At 38.8% G+C, this 16861-nt stretch overlaps 1 protein-coding gene across 4 annotated transcripts in view; it reads right to left on the bottom strand.

Moving 5' to 3' along the window:
• Positions 1-15232, bottom strand: part of CTSO (cathepsin O) — a 51063-nt gene extending 35831 nt beyond the window's left edge. The window contains exons 1-2 of one of the 4 annotated variants that reach the window (XM_020994075.2): positions 14985-15232; positions 8709-8777 (exon numbers count right to left, since the gene is read on the bottom strand). In XM_020994075.2, the coding sequence (XP_020849734.1) occupies positions 8709-8777; positions 14985-15161 (246 nt within the window). In that variant the 5' untranslated portion in view covers positions 15162-15232. Of the gene's footprint in view, positions 1-8708; positions 8778-11970; positions 12036-14984 lie in introns of all 4 variants that reach the window. The other 3 variants (XM_020994072.2, XM_078148826.1, XM_020994073.2) reach the window with 3 other exon arrangements.
• Between the last annotated feature and the right edge of the window lie 1629 nt (positions 15233-16861).

Raw genomic sequence — 16861 nt, 5'->3', positions numbered from 1 at the left:
TGAAACTTAAAATTATGTATTATGTTCCACACTTCTAGTCCTCCACCCTTGCCAAGAAACTAGGAAGATACAGTCTTATATCTTTTCTTTGGGGTCAAATATAGTCATAATTTCACAATATCCAGTTTTTAAATTTTTTTGCCACCTATTTTCAAAAGGTTGGCAAGAGCAAAGACTGGCCTCAGTTGGGCAGTATGAATTGGAATTTGAGGCATGGACTTGTATTTTCAACAAAGGTTTACTTGTTCAATGTCTACTATGTGCAAAGTACTGTTATGCCCTGTAAATACAAAGGCAAAAATAGTCATTGTCCTCAAGTAGCTTATGTTCTCTCAAAAGAATGATGTAGAATGAAGACAAAATATGCACAAAAATAAGTAAACTTTCTCAAAGTTCTGGGATGTAGAATCTAGGAACAATTGTGGAGATTTGGAGAGGTTTCCTAGAGAAGGTAGCACCTGTGCTGAGCCCTGACGGAAGCTAGAAATTCTAAGAGACAGAGGTGAGAAGGCATGAAGGAAAGCAAGGAGATGGGAGATAGGATGCTGTGTTTGGTCAATAGCTGGTAGATCAGTCTGGTGACCACTAGGAACTAAATATATATAGAAAGAGGTGGAGGGGTGGAACAAGATTGTGGATGAGGTGAAATATTGAGTTAAGGAGATTATATTTTGTCTTAGAAATAACAGAGAGATAGAGAGAGTCCCTGAAGGTTTTTGAGCAAGAAAGTTGTTGAGTTAGACTCTTGCTTTTAGGAAGATCATTCTGATACTGCAGAGAGGATGAATTGGAGAGAGAAGTAACTGGAATCCTAGATTCTCAAAGAGAAGAGGTTGTTGCATGAGTCCAGATGAGAGGTGATGAGGGTCTACAAGGGAAGAGGCTTTGGGAGCGGAAAAAAAGGACAGATGAAGGAGATATCCAAGTAGACACACGAAGGTCTTAGCAATCTCGTTGCCTTCAGTACAGATTAACTCTTGAGGTATTTAAGTAAGTCCAGCCATACTTCTCAACTTAATTTCCTTTGGTGCCATTTTGCTTCTGTTGCACAACATACTGAGTACTGAGATGATGAAATTCAGATGTTTTATAAGTGAGAATAAGAATATTAGAAAGTCTTCTCCATTTCAAATATATTTGTTATCCTTTTAGTTTCATTTATAAATGCTCTTAGCATGATTTTATTTAGTTGGTCATCACGTTCAGCTTTCTACAGAGGCTTGTTTTCTTCTCCATTGATTTTTTAAAAAATATACTACTGGTAATATTCAATTCAATTTCTCTTTGTGCTTGTTTTGCAAATGGGAATATATTCAAAACTGCTATTAGCCTTGGCCCCCCACATCTCCCAGCTTGGCAAGCAGATCAACAGTTGGTTAGCTAAGATGCTTTTTGAGTTTTATGGACTTCTTTATTGCAGCACTTACATGGGTCAAGTTTATCTAAGGAATTATGTAAATCAAAGGAAAATCCTTATTTTTATCCATTGCCCATTTTTTTCAAACTCCTTGCTCCTCTTTCCTGAAGTTCTTCTCACACAATACTCCTTCTCCAGATTCCAAGCATTTTCATTGGCTGTCCTTCATGACCAGAATGCTTTCATTCCTCCTCTCTTCCTCCTAACTTCCCTAGCTTCCTTCAAATCTCAGCTGAAGTAGCATCTTCTGTAAGAATCCTTTTTATGCCCTCTTTAATTTTAGTGCCTTTCCTTTGAGATTAACCCCGATCTAACCTGTCTATATCTTGTTTGCATATAATTGTTTGTGTATTTTCTTTCTATTTGACTGTGAGATCCTTGAGGTGTTTTTTTTTGTTTTTTTGGTTTGTTGTTGTTTGTTCATTTATCTATCTATCTATCTATCTATCTATCTATCTATCTATCTATCTATCTATATCTATCTATCTGTCTGTCTGTCTGTCTGTCTGTTTATCTATCTATCTATCTATCTATCTATCTATCTATCTATTTATTTATTTTGCCTGTCTTTGTAGCCCCACTGAGTAAGTAGTGCCTGGCACACAGGAAATGTTTAATAAATACTAGTTGACTGTTTCAAATTAATTAACTTGTTTAAATAGGTGAGGTCTGAATTACCCTATTGTAAGGGCATATAGTGTCTGCTTCTCTTTCTAATCTTTTTGTCCTAATTTGGTATTTATTGTTACCTTTTCTTTCTAACCAATGGTCTGTTGGTGCAAAAATAGCTAATTCTCAAATAATCTACATATCAATAACTATAATTTTCTCTCCTTAAAAATATAATCAATTTGTGTGTGCATGTGTGTGTATATGTGTATGTGTGAGAGAGAGATATTTGACACTGACAAAATATAGCACCATCCAAATCTTTTGGTAAATAACATATTCATATCATATGAGGATTTTAGACCATTTCCTTTCTAAGTCCTGAATCATATTTTTCATGACATTTTTCACCATGCTCCTTTGTGTCCAAGTTTTCATTATGGTTAACAGATATAGAGGTATATGTTGGACTTGATTTGGAGAATCCTGTGAAACGTTTCCCAGAATATCTCTATTTATAGATTTTAGGCAGGTGGATGAATGAGTTGTCATGTCTAAACCTGGACTCACTTTATCACCTCAAAACAGCAAGAAGTATGCCAAATAAAGTAAAAGAACAATCAAAGTGGGGTGGAAGAAAGAAATCCACATAAAGAAATAGCTTTCAGAAAAGCTAGAAGACCAAGGAAATGAGTAAACAAACAAAAAAGCTTCCAATGTAGTGAGGAAATACCGTGAAGCTGAAATAAAATGAGGATGCTCAGCAAAGTTGTATAGTTGTTTCCCCAAATACATCTCAAACATAAAAACTTTTTAAAAATTGAGTAAGTAAAGCTAACGCCACAAAAAAGGAAGCATAAAGCTCACATAAACTAAAAAAGTTGATGAAATCATCATTAAAAAATTTGAATACTTAAAGCCACTAGTCATCATGTTCTATTTCCAGCCTACCCAACACCAAGTGCAGCCAGCCAATCACTTTCATATACTTGGGTCTAAGGATCTGCTTGAGGGTGTCCCTACCCAACTCCTTCTCCATGGCAGAAATTCAATCTGGCTCCCCCACCCCCATTCCAAAGGGTCAAAAGACATGGATTTTGCTAAGTTACTGAAAAGAAAGGGAAAATGAATATAGCAACACCACCTTGCAGAGCTGGTTAGAAGGGAAGGGATTTCTATGCTCAAAGTAAAGGTGGCTAGAAAACCATCTGGAGTCAGTCCTCCTAACTAGCTCCCAGGCAGATTATCTAACAGTAATAAAGGATGCAGAATGTCTCCAAGGATGTAGAGGCTCTGAAAAAGAGAATGAAAAAACTGAAACTCAAAAATATTGGAGAAGAAAATCTGGTAGAAAAGAAACAAAATAAAATAACTTTTAAAGAACATACAAATGTTGTACAAGCCAAAAAGATTCATCTTGAAGACAGGAAACATATAGATAACTTGAAAATATATCTCCCCCCCCAAAATAAGATAAATTTTAAAACCTAAGAGCCATATGACAAATAACATGAAAAAAAACTGCCTCAAACTTTCTAATTCAGACAACAAAGTACTAATTTATCAAATTGAAAAGAAAAATGACTGCCAGGGAGAAAATCTACAGTTGAAACTCCAAAGCATATCTTGTTTACTTTTATAATTTCAACACTAAACAACAAATTTTGCAAGCGACCAGGAGAAACAACTTGAGTTATGAAGGAACATTAATTAGTATAATACAGGATCACTCCATATTCATGAGAAATCAGAAAAAAGAATGGAACAGGATAAAAACATCAGTCATCAAGCATTTATCAAGTACTTACTATCCACGTTCTGGGTTGAGGGCTAAGGATACAAAGAAAAGTCAAGACAAAAAGAAAAAAGGTATAATTAAAAAGAAAAGACCAAGCAAGAAAGCCAACTCTCTTCGGTTTATAGGTTCTTGATTTTAAACAAAAGGAAATGGGCTTGTAATGTAATAATGGGATACAAGAGAGATAATTATTGGGGGAAAGATCTAATCAGCTAAGAGTAAAGGGATGCTAATAAATAAGAAAGGACAGAGAAAAATCTGAATTAATAACCCACTGACTTAATCCCATGCTCCTCTATAAATGAATCAATATCTTTTGGTTGAAGAATGCCATACTGAAAGGTGCTAAAGTGAGAAAAGGTGAGGCAAGAAAGAGAGGACTTGGAAGATGTACTCCCACTTTGTGTAGAGGTAAACAGAGAAAGGATACCATTTTTTAAAAGATCCTTAACAAGGCTGGAGGAATGTAAAAGAATAAGATAAAAGACATGGAGGGAAAGACAGGGGATAAGGGGAAATGGAAGGCAGATCTCATCTTGGAAGAAGAAATTAATGGATGCCATTTTAAAGAAGTTTCCCATGGTGGCAGGAGACATATATGTCTATAATATAACAAACATAACATAGCATAATATCACATAATGTAATGTAAAACATATGACATGTTACTAGTAGTGTATACATAATATGATGTTATCATTGCTATATATGAATATAATATAATACACAAGAGATTGGTCTCATCTGGGCAAAATTGGAGACTATCTTTTCTGAGCTTCCAAAGACTACATTCCATTCTAGAGAGATGATGAATATGTTTCTCAGGATGCCAGTGGTAAGAATGGAAATATAACTAGAGATATGATAACTAGGCCTCAAGTCCCACCACAGGACACTGCTTCATGAACTTCAGACATTGAAACACACATACAGCATAAATGAAAAATTAAAAAAAATAAGGGATGGGATAAAATTTATAATCCCAAATATGGTAAATGATAGAGTAGGAACTTAGGTCTGACAGCCAAGAAGCTCTCCTTCTCAACAGGACCACAGACAGTAAGAAAGTAACACATAAAAGAGTACCTTCACTATATCCCATGAATGGGTGAGTGAGGTGACAAAGGGAAGAATTCAGAATAGACTAGAAATGTATAGATACAAGGAAATGTAAAGTTATCCTTGCAAAAAAAAGTTGTCACAAAAGAATATTTAAAGGACTTAAGGGAATGGAGAATAATTTTAAACCATTTGCTTATTTGGCAGACAAGGGAAAGGATCAAAACAGGGTTGGGAGGAGGGAGATAACTAAAAAGAAAAAATAAATGAACACTGTAAGTTAATTGTTAATTTAAGGAGCTTGGGATAAGGTAATGGAAAAAAAAGCAAAGAGGAGAGGAGGTGATAATAAACTACCACAAAGTAATGCAAATAAATTTAATTAAAAGAATAACTTCTTTCTCAAAAGAGGAAAATGATTTAAAAAAAACAAAAAGAGAAATGAATGGAGAGAAACATAAACCTAACAATATTGCAACCTTAAATGTCAATAGATTAAACAATTTAATAAACTGAAAAAAAATGGCAGAATGGGTAAGAAAACATAACTCAACAATTTGCTTCATACAGGAAATATGTATAAAAAGTAAATACATGCAGCACAGCCATGAAGGTGGATAGAAGTACAGAGAGCTCCACATCCCCTCTCCCAACTCCTTCAAACAAATACAGAAAAGACACCAGACTGGATCCTGATTGGGAAGTCCAAGAAAAAATTACAGTGAGTCATTTTTCTAACCCTAATCAGCACAGGGAAACAGATAGAGAGGTCTGTGGGTACTAGGAACAGATCTGGACAGGAATAGTTGCATAGAACATTTCAATGCAAGGAGAGGCTATATGTCAAAGTAGTTGGGAATAAGTACATTAATTTAGGATGAGCAACTCTCTTTTACTTCAAGCCTCCAATTTGTGATTAAATACTTGTTATGTAAGTCATTTTTCTACAATAATATAAGCACCTGAATGGAACAGTTTGGCAGTGTGGTATGTGTTCCATATTTGGTAAACAACTATTAAGAACGTGTGTATCCCTCAAATCTGGTGTATAATAATAATAATTCTGAGTGTGTGTCCCCTAAATTTAGTAAACGACTACTAATGACACGTGTGTCCCAAATCTGGTCAACAACTGATAAAGACTTGCTAATGACATTAGCTTTTGACTGATAATTGCTTTTCATCCAAAAAGCTCAGGTAATTGATCCCCAATCAGAAATTAGCTGTAATTTGAAGATGCGTTTAGCCAGAATCTTAAAGAACTGCTAGAGTCTCTGGTCATTAGCCTGCTCCTGGGTCATAACTAAGGCAGACTCCCAAATTTCTAGCATTTGGAATCTGAGCAATGCTAGCTGATGGAGATGTGATAGAATACCACCTCAGGGGAAGACACACCACAGAGGAAGAATTTTTTGGTGAACGCTGGCAGAAGAAACACTTTAATCAGGTTGGTGGTTTGTTCCTAGAGGGGTTGATGTCTATATTGTTGAATGGCCAATAAAGTTAGATTTCATGCATTAATGAATATAAATCTTATTCATTTGCCATCTGCCCTAAGAAGCATGTATAACAGTAAATCAGGGCAAGAAGAGGTTCCAGATTGTACAAGGTGTAGGAATGGGTCCAAAAAAAGGCTAGACCTTTGAAGTTCCTTCTGGTCCAAAGTTCTTTGTTAGAAAGGAACAGATTTGAAATAATGGGATTGATGACTAGAATGCTAGATTTGGAACCAGGAAGACCTGGGTGCAAATGCCACCTCTCCTACTTTACTCACTATATGACCTAGTCAAGTAGTTTATTACTTTAGGCCTCAGTATCCTCACATGTAAAGAAAAGACAATAATACTTGTGCCTAACTCACAGGACTGTTGCAAGGCTCTAAAGAGATAATAGACATGAAGTATTTTGCAAACTTTAAAGCATTATGTAAATATCAGTTATTATTAGAAGGATTTTTCAGGGAAGTTATTTCTAGAAAGGTAAAATGCTCATAACTTAGAAATGGGTATTTGGTTCTCTGATGCTCATATCCTTTGAGAATTTTTAGGAAGCTGGATTCTTAATTTGAATAAAGAAGAAATTGCTCCCAAGATAGCATTGTATTCTTTCAATTCCCTTTTAATGGCTGTTTAAAAAAAAAAGGATGTAAAAATAATGCTTTATGGGGTTAAGAAATTAGCATGTTTTGGCTTATAAAATGAGTCCTTTATGGACAACCTTGGAATTAATTGAACTTATTCAAAACCAGACAAACCTAAGTTAGATAAAAAGGCCTTCCATTTTTTATTCCCTATTTCCCTCTCTACCACTGTATTTATTATCCATCAGCACTTTTTCTGTTCTTGGCATGGTCTTAGAGTAGAGTAGACCATTTTTATACCTCCCTCCTTTCCTTTTGTCTTCTCTGTTACTCTGAATCCTCACCTCTTTATCATATTCATGTGGCACTGGATGATACCAGTGGATAGTCAGAAAGAAGTCTAGAAGGTATGAGACAAGCCATAGGAAAGGAGCTCAAGCTCAGGCTTTCACTGACAAAGAATGAAAAGCTGAAATAACACCAGGCTGTTCTTTTTAAAATAATTTTCTGGGGCAGCTAGGTGGTGCAGTGGATAGAGCACTGGCCCTGAAGTCAGGAAGACCTGAGTTCAAATCCGGCCTCAGACTGAACAGTTGACACTTACTAGCTGTGTGACCTTGGGCGAGTCACTTAACCCCAACTGCTTCACAACCTCCCCCCCAAAAAAACCCCCAAATTTTCTTCCTCCCTCCTTTAAGTGATTTGCAATAGCATTTTTTTTTTGGCTAGCCACACTTATTTTAACTTTATTAGTTGTGAATGTTACATATCTAGTAGTGTGGACCCAAACCTAAAATCTCACTCTGAACAGTGTCTACTGAACAGTCTAAATCTTAATAGTGAGGAAAAATAAGGCTCCTGGCCTCTGTCAGTTACCTGAAGGACTACAGTGAAGAATTGTAAGACTCCTCAGAGGTTATTAAGTCCAACCTCATCCTCCATTCCCACCTATTTTGCCTATGAGAAAATGAGACCCAGTTTCCTTAGAACTCCAGAGTTGGTACTCTTTCTACCATGTCACAGGCTGGACACTAGGCCAGCTATTTACTATGCTTTGAGACAGAATAGTATTGTATTAGAAATGCTCCATGAAGTAAAAGTTTCCTATATCAAGTCATATCATTCTGGTTTTGCTTTCTACAGTAGGGAATTTTTTAAAAAAATGTATATCCTCTCCTTCCCCAAGTGTGCCCTGATCCCTACCAAAGTTCTGGCTACCAGATCAGTGTTTTGGTGAGTAATGAAGCCCCCTAAAAGTGTTACTAGCCTTTTCTGATCAAGGGATTTCTGATACTCTACACTTTGCAGACCTGCATGGAAGAAGGGCATTTTCCTTTGAGGCTCACAGAGATTAAGGGAGGAAATGCGTTCCCTGACAATGGTGAGATCAGTCTTTAATTGCATCTCTGATGCCCCTAAAACTGTTGTTGTTCAGTCATGTCTGACTATTCATGACTCACTTTGGATTTTTCTTAGCAAAGATACTGGAGTGGTTTGCCATTTCTTTCTCCAGCTCATTGTACAGATGAGGAAACTGAGGTAAGCAGGGTTAAATGATTTACCCAGGGTCACACAGCTAGTAAGTATCTGAGGGCAGATTTTAACTCATGAAAATGAGCCTCTCTGATTCCAAGCCCAGAACTTTATTCACTGTCCCACCTAGCGGTGCCCCCTCCTCAAGCTTGCACCCTTCTCTTTTAAAAATTCAGTGTTCCTTCTTCCTCAAAGTGTTACCTTAACCTTACCTCACTTCTGGAGGAAGTGGCTTTTATTTCCCATGTAGAGCAGGAGAATTGGGGGAGATCTGAGTCCTCCTGGGGAAAAGTAATATTGCCTATCAATGAAGGGTCTGCCACTCAAGTTACAGGTAGAAGTGATAGGTCTATTATATTAAAAAGCAAAGTGATCTAGGGTTTAGCTGTGAGTTATGGTCTTATTCAAGAGTATGTCTTTGCAAGATTTGAGAAGCAATCTTTTTTTATATTAGTCAAAATCTGGAAACAGATTCCATTGTTGAAAGGCTGTACCAAGCAGAGACAAATGATGAATACAGAAAAAACTTGGAAAGACTTTTTATGAACTGAAACTGCGGGGTAAAGGCAGAATAATCTACCTGGAATATAATTATGTAAACAAATGCAATGCTAAAAAGCAGCTAAACTCAGATAAACTCCACCAGCCATACTCATTGGAATGGCCTCCAGTGCTCCTTTAAGGACAGGGGATGAAATATAATTCTTTCTGCTTGTAGTAGGTGGGGAACTATGGGACAAGAATATCACATTAAATTTATTGGTTCATCTTGCTTACTGGTTTCATTTGGTTACAAGGTAAGATTAAGTATGTCAGAAGGGACTGAAATGAGGTGATATTTTTTAAAAGGCATCCATAAACCGTTTATTTTTAAGGTTATGATTATACTCCCTTCTCCTTCCACCCCAGGATAAAAGATGGGGGACAACATTCCTTTTAAAGGATTTATCAGCAGCTTGGCTGCAAGGTGATAACATTTTTTTCAGCCACAGAAACTCTCAAAGACAGGCCATCCTTGTGAGGCGGCAATCAGTATTAGAAGTGGATTTGCTGTTTAATTTTAGCCACCTTCTTTGACTGAACTCTCCTGTTATATGGAGACCGGTGAGCCATCTTATGCAGCTATTTCATCTCTCTCCCTGGATTGTTTGGGTCAATTTCCAATTCATCCACTTCATTAGTCTCTACTCAGATCTCTCAATTCTTAAGATCTTCAAGGAATACTTCAAAATTTGAAGAAACTGAGATAGTCTTGGAGTGCGTTTTTCCTTCACTAATACTGATTGCCACCTCTGTAGGATGGTTTGTCTTTGAGAGTTTCTATGGCTGAAAAAAATCTCATCATCTTGTAGCCAAGCTGCTTAAGAGAGAGAAACCAAACTGCTCAAAGGATTCCATGCCTAAAGGAATCATCTTTGTTTGAAGAGGCTGGTTAGTGAGGGGGCAGGTGTACAAAATCATTGTTGCAAATAGTGATTGGGTTCCATCATAATCTTATTAAAGTGCTATAAGTCAGGTTAAATTATATTATGAATTTAATTACGCATTAAATGACGAATTTAAAATGCTTTTAATGGTTACCAGCAGCCTTGGAGATGTCATCATTAGATAGTGTAGTGCATAAAACGTTGGGTCTGGAGTCAGATAGATCTGAGTTAGAATCCAGCCTCAGATAACTAACTAGCAGTCACCAGGCAAGTCCCTCCTCACCTATAAATGGGGATGATAATAGCACTCCCCACCTCCCCCAGGGTGGTTGTGAGGATCAAATGAAGTAATATTGTAAACCACTTTGCAAAGTTTAAAACTATATAGAAACTATTATATTATATATAAAACATATTGTAAGTTTTTATAATCAGCATTATTATTTATGATTGGAGACAACATGTACCCATATGAGAATATGCAAAATAAATACAAGGTAATTTTGGAGGGAGGATACTAACAGATAGAAAGGAGGAAAGCATTTATCTGGTGAAAAGGACAGTGTAGAAAAACCTCTAGGGGCTGGGCCTTCCTGAGAATAGGAGGCTTCCAAAGCAGCAACATATTAAGTGCCTGAGTCCACAGCTGCTCTGCTCTTGGCTGAAGGAAGGAAGCAGTCTGAGGAGGCTGAGATTTGAACAATAACAAAAACCTGATATGTTGATGCCTTGGGTAGATGCTGCTTAATGTATATGGAGTTATGACTATGGATTTCTGGCTTTGACAAATGGGGGAAGGCCCTGATATACCTTGACCAGCAACTTTCCCCATTTCTAGGGCCTAATAACTCTCTCACCCACTAATCCACCTCAAAAGCACCCAGAAGGTCCCTGCCGGGGTCCACAGCCCTTCTGCTTTTCATCATCTGGTGGTTTTTCTACGCCTTTGCCAGAACAACCCACTTAGCTGTGATTGTTATGCACAGTTCCTTCTGTACTGGCCATGCTTGAGAATCCAAAAATGCAAACTACATTCAAATGACCTGAATCATGAGTACACGGGTTCACTTTGTTCTATTGATGTTGATGCTAGATCATACATAAATCATGCTTCTACAAGAGTTGCCATTTCTAAAAGGGGGAGGAGCCAAGATGGCAGAGTAGAGGCAACCCAGCCAAACCCTCTCAACACTGCCCACCAAAAACTTTAAAATAATGCCTCAAATCAAGTTTTGGAGTGGCAGAGCCAACAAAAGGTCAAGGAGAGACACTTTTCTGGCCTTGGAAAATTTGGGAGATCTACAGGAGAAGTCTGTGACTCCCAGTGGAAGCCTGGCCAGAAACTACACATATAGAGGCAGCAGTAGCAGAGGCAGTAGGGCCGGAGCTTAGGGAGCTTGCATCCCAGAGACAGTAAGGGGGTCAGACAACTAGGGCACTCTTTGCTCAGCGGATAGAGATCTGGCATCAGAGTCAGGAAGACCAAGCTTCATGTCTTGCCTGACACAAATTGGATGAATGACTCTGGACAGTTCTCCATGAAATTATCTAAGACTATTAAGACTCAAAGCATTTGCTGATTTGGATTAGTAGAAGGAGTTAGTTGCCTTGCCAGAGAGCTCTCTGTATCAATTAAATCATAAGTGCAGTTCAAACATATGTGTGTTAAGTATATGTGTATGACATAACACAACATAGAATATATAGTGCATAGTGTATATAAAACAGACACATATTATGTGTATAGAAAATACATAGGGGTCAGCTAGGTAGTGCAGTGGATAGAGCACTGGATAGAGCACTGGGGCTGGAATCAGGGGTACCTGAGTTCAAATCCAGCCTGAGACCAGACACTTGATACTTACTAGCTGTGTGACCCTGGGCAAGTCACTTAACCCCAATTGCCTCACCCCCCAAAAAACCCATATATATATGTATATATATATGTATATGAAAATATGTTAACATAATACAGTGTATAAATAATGCATATATTTTATATCTACATCACACACATGTATATATGTATATGTATGAAATTACTTACAGATTCAGAGAAAGTACTCATCTGGTTGGTGAATTAGGTAGACATAATTTCCTCATCTGGGAGTTCTATACCAATGAAATAACAGGTTTATGGTTCTTTCCTTTCCCTCTCCATGCATTTATAAGCATATTCTGCTAAGTATCTACCCCTCTGAATCCCTCAGTGTGTGGATCTCCCACTGTGGCCACTCCCTCAATCCCACAAAGGCAGATTCCAACTCCTTTGCAATCTATAGTACTGCAGACTTTTCTGTACCAAAGGTACTAAAAGGTTCAGTGACTTGACCATGATCATGCAGCTAGTATGTGTTTCAGAGGCAGAATTTGAACCCAGTTCTTTCTAACTCTAAGGCCACTAAGTTGCCTCAATTGTATACTAGACGTTTACTATACTCATAGATGTATGTGTGAATCTTTATCTATCTATATAATTTGACTGCGATTACTAATGAATGTATAGATGATGTTTGAAAAATTTTTTAAAAATAATCAATATTTAGTGCTTTTCAATGCTTCTGAACCCGAATCCCAGTGGAAGTATATTTTTAAAATTTTGTTATCAACATTCCTTCTCTAAAGGAGTGATGACAGTGAAGTGAGCTCCTACAGAGCTCCTCTCCTGGCAGCTAAACCAGGATTCTACTCCCTGGAATGGTTACTGCCTTTCCTGTGGCAAGGGGTTGTGGAGACAGGGGGGGTGGGGAGTCAGGTGTCCAGAGGGGGAGACAGGATGGAGAGGAGGTCCCTCCCTATAACCAACTACATTCTCTAAAAGTGCCCTCCAGACTTGAGTTAGCATTGGCCTACAAGAGCAATAAACTGGAGATAAGGCCTCAATTGTCAATGAGAACACCCTGATAAGTTATCAAAATGGCAAGAAACACAATTCCAATGAGGATTATTACCTAAGTCACACTGTGCTTGGCAGAATCACAAGCTTGGGTTCTCTGACAGTAATTTAAATGATAATAAGGAATCTTGAAATGATTGCAGTATGGTAATCTGCTACTACAGGAGATGTCAAGCACACTTAAGTACAATGGCTCCTTCCCCTTGCCATTCTTTATTCTTGAAATCACCCTTTCTTCTGTATCTATCTGCAGCAAGTGACCTTTCTATTCTTCAAGGCTCTTATGAAAATCTAACTTTCTCCTAAAAGTCTGATTAACTTCAATCAAGGGGATGTGATTATTCATTTTGACTTCAAACCCAAAATCAATGAAAGAAGACAACTGAGACGTAAGACCAGTACCAACAGGCCCAGTCCTGGGAAATTAGGCAAGTGGATATCATTCACGGAAGAGATTTTCCCCTCATCATGCACATGCAAGTTCTTCCTATATTGTGTATAAACATCTCTTCACAGAAGAATGGAAGTAAATTTGCTCTAGATTTCAATACTGTTATCTTACTCTCTGTAGAAGCGTCCCTCTCATCCATCCCTCCTTTCTCATTAGGGTCCAACATCAAGATCTCTCAATATCATGGGCTCTCCCTTCACATAGCTGGAAGAAGACTGGTCCTAGCATGAGTCTAGACTATCTCACATCATTTTAGGGCAGGAAGTCATCTTAGCACTCACCGACTCTAGAGTGGTGTCACAGAAAGAATAGTCATTTGACAGTCAGAAGCCCTGGGTTCAAATTCTGGTTCTGTTGCTTACTACTTGCAACTTTGGTTAAAGTCTTTCACACCTTCAGAGGGGAGCCACTGCAGTTGAAGGGCAGCTAGGTGGCGCTATAGTGCGCAGAGTAGAGTCAGGAAGACTTCATGAGTTCAAATTCCACTTCAGACACTTACCAGCCAGTGTGACTCTGGGCAAGTCACTTAACCCTGTTTGCCTCAGTTTCCTCATCCATAAAACAAGCTGGAGAAGAAAATGGCAAACCACGCCAGTATCTTTGCCAAGAAACCTCAAATCGGATCACAAAGGGTTGGATGTGAATAAAGCGACTGAACAGCAGTTGCAGTTGAACACCTTTAAAATCTAAGATCTTTTACATTGCAGAGAGTTTCAATGTTTGTCTAAGATAAGACAGCTAGTGGCAAGACTTTTAATTTTAGTCCAGTTCCATGGTACCATACTGTCTTTCTCTTCAACAATGTGATAATTGCCTGGAGACTACTCAAGAAGTATCTCTATTTCTGCAAAGCCCAATTTTGGTGCCTGTTTTATATTTATAATTCCCTTGATCATCATTTTATACTTTCAGAGACTCACAATTTGATGCCAGTGGCCCTGTGCCAGTAATGCCCATGTGACACTGGGCAAATTATTCATCACCTCTCTGGGACTCAGTTTCCTCTTCTGCAAAATCAAGGTATTGAAGTGGCTGATGGCTAAAGCCCTTGCCAGCCCTTGAAACTATTTTTAAAAAGAAAAGCACGTACTTTCCTGGGGAGAGAAGGGAGGAAGGAAAAGAGGAGAAAGACATAAACAGAGAGAACAGAAAGGGGCAGCAGGGTCTGCTTAGGTGTGGTTCAAGGGAAACAGAGATAGAGTCAAAGAGACAGAGAGAGACAGAGTCAGAAAGAGACCAAGTGAGAGAAGCAGAACGTGACAAAGAAAGATACAGAAGCAGAGAACAGAGTGAAGACAGGCATGGAGTGATGGAGATGAAGGGAAAGACAGACAGAGAGACAGAGAGACAGAGAGAGACACACACACACAGAAAGAGAGAGAGAGAGAGAGAGAGAGAGAGAGAGAGAGAGAGAGAGAGAGAGAGAGAGAGAGAGAGCGCCATACTGCCTTCAAAGGCAGAAATCTCAGAGCTTCCTGAGAAGTCAGTCCTCTTTCTGTCACGCTCCCCTTCTCCATCCCTGTCCTCATCCCTCCTTACATCCTTCTGCCCTAAAACTACCCCAAGAGTCCCTCTTTCCTGCCCTGGCCTGTTGCCCAAACAAAATTTAGTTGAGAAAGGAAATGGCCAGCAGAGGTTGGAAAAGGAGGAGAGAGAAAAAGGAGGAAAAGGAGGAGGAGGAGGAGGAGGGAGATGGCTGGGGAATGATCGGTACCCGGAAGGCTGCAGAGCCTTTCTCGTGGCGCTCCGGGGAGACGTGCCTGGAGCGGTTGCTGTTCGCTGCAGCTGCTGCGCCCGGGAAGGCTCCCCTGGGGAGGCCGGAGTGAGCCGAGCCCAGGGAGCAGCTGCAGCCCCAGAACAGCCAGAGCCACTGCAGCCCAGGCGTCTTCATGGGGCTTCAGAGGAGGCTGTCTCCTGGCTCCACTGGGCCCGCTTTCTCTTTCGCTTTGTAGGCTCCTCCTCCCTCTCCAGCTGTGGCCCGGGGATGAGCTGCGGGAGGCGGCGCTCCGGGGCAGCCCTGGCCGGCGCTCGCTAGCAGGCCTCGCGCTCCCTGGCCTGGGCGCCTTGTCCTCGCGGAGGTCCCCTCCGAACGCTTCCCGCGGCTTCGACCACTGGCTACACACCCAGCTGCAGATTCCCGGGGTTTGGCCTTCCTGATCCCGACCTCTTCCACATAGATGAAATCTAATTTAATTTATATAAGTTAATTAATATGTTTATATAAGATGCAGTTACGTATTCAAATGGAACACAATTTATTTACTATTTATACAGATCAAATAATATTTAATAGTGAATAATTTGAAAATAATAAATATATTTATTTAAAATAGATTTTTGTCAATGAAAATATAATTGTATATGTGTATAGATTAATTTAATAATCTATTTTAAAATAATAATCTATTAAAATTTTGTATGCATTATAAGTGTATATTATATATTTGTTTAAATAAATATATCATGTAAACATAATGTATAAATAATATAAATATATTATTTATGGGGACAGCTACTCGGAGCTGTGGATAGAAGGCAAGGCCTGGAGTCAGAAAGACCAGAGTTCAAATTTGACCTCAGACACATACAAGCTGTGTGACCTTGGGCAAATCACTTAACACATGCCTGCATTAAACTGGAGAAGGAAATGGCAAACCACCCCAGTAATTTTTGCCAAGAAAACCTCATGGACAGTATTAAGAATACTAAAATACATGACATCAGAAGATGAGCTCCTCAGGTTGAAGGGCTTGCCATGCTTGTCCATGGAAGGGTGGTGGCGGTGGTGGTCACAAAGAATTGGACACTACTGAATAATCAGAAATATTATTTATATACTATTTTGCTTACATAATATTTATGTATTATAAATATTAGCTATTAGTAATATACTCACTTAGCAAGTTGTGAAATTTCCTCCATAGCTTGTGAGAAAGAGAAGAGGAGGGAGTAGTGGGAGCAATTGAATACTGTAGTTTGTCAAGAGAAAGGGGCAGGGTAAAGGTGGGATCTTCGCAAAGGATTCAAGAGTATGGAGTTAAAATTGCTAACTATCCCACTGAGTTTGGAAAGGAAGGAAAGTGAAGGTAGGGTAGGGATAATGGTTAGAGAAAATACCGAGGGGTGGAGGAATTGGAGGCCTAATGAGGGTAATGAAGAAGTATAGGAGCAGTAAAGAATGAAGAGATGTGGAATAGAGAATGATCAGATAGGGAGACAATCAGAATTTCTAATTAGGGAAATGAGGCAATTGTGGGTCATGGCAAGATCAGGTGAGTGACCACCTTGTGCCTGGATGAAGTGTAGTAAAGGAATAAGTCATGAGATTTATGAAGATTGAGGAAATGAGAAGTTAGGGAGTTTGTGGGAATATTTACATGGATATTAAAGTCCTACCATTCAAAGGCAGGTGTTGAGTAGGTCAGAGATGGAGATGATAATGAGCTAGGTACCTAACTCCTTGAAAAAGGAAGAAAAATAAGCTAGGAGCTGGCACACTATATCTTCCTTAATTATTGAATACTCTGTGAATTTTGGTATGAATTATGCAACATGAGGCAATAATAAAGGGCATATGGTGTGGGAGAAGGG

Source organism: Phascolarctos cinereus, unplaced genomic scaffold (genome assembly GCF_003287225.1).
Source record: "Phascolarctos cinereus isolate Bilbo 61053 unplaced genomic scaffold, phaCin_HiC Scaffold_9;HRSCAF=440, whole genome shotgun sequence".
NCBI classification, from domain to species: domain Eukaryota; kingdom Metazoa; phylum Chordata; class Mammalia; order Diprotodontia; family Phascolarctidae; genus Phascolarctos; species Phascolarctos cinereus.
Note: the sequence above shows the minus strand (reverse complement) of the source record. Positions and strands in the feature narration are given on the sequence as shown.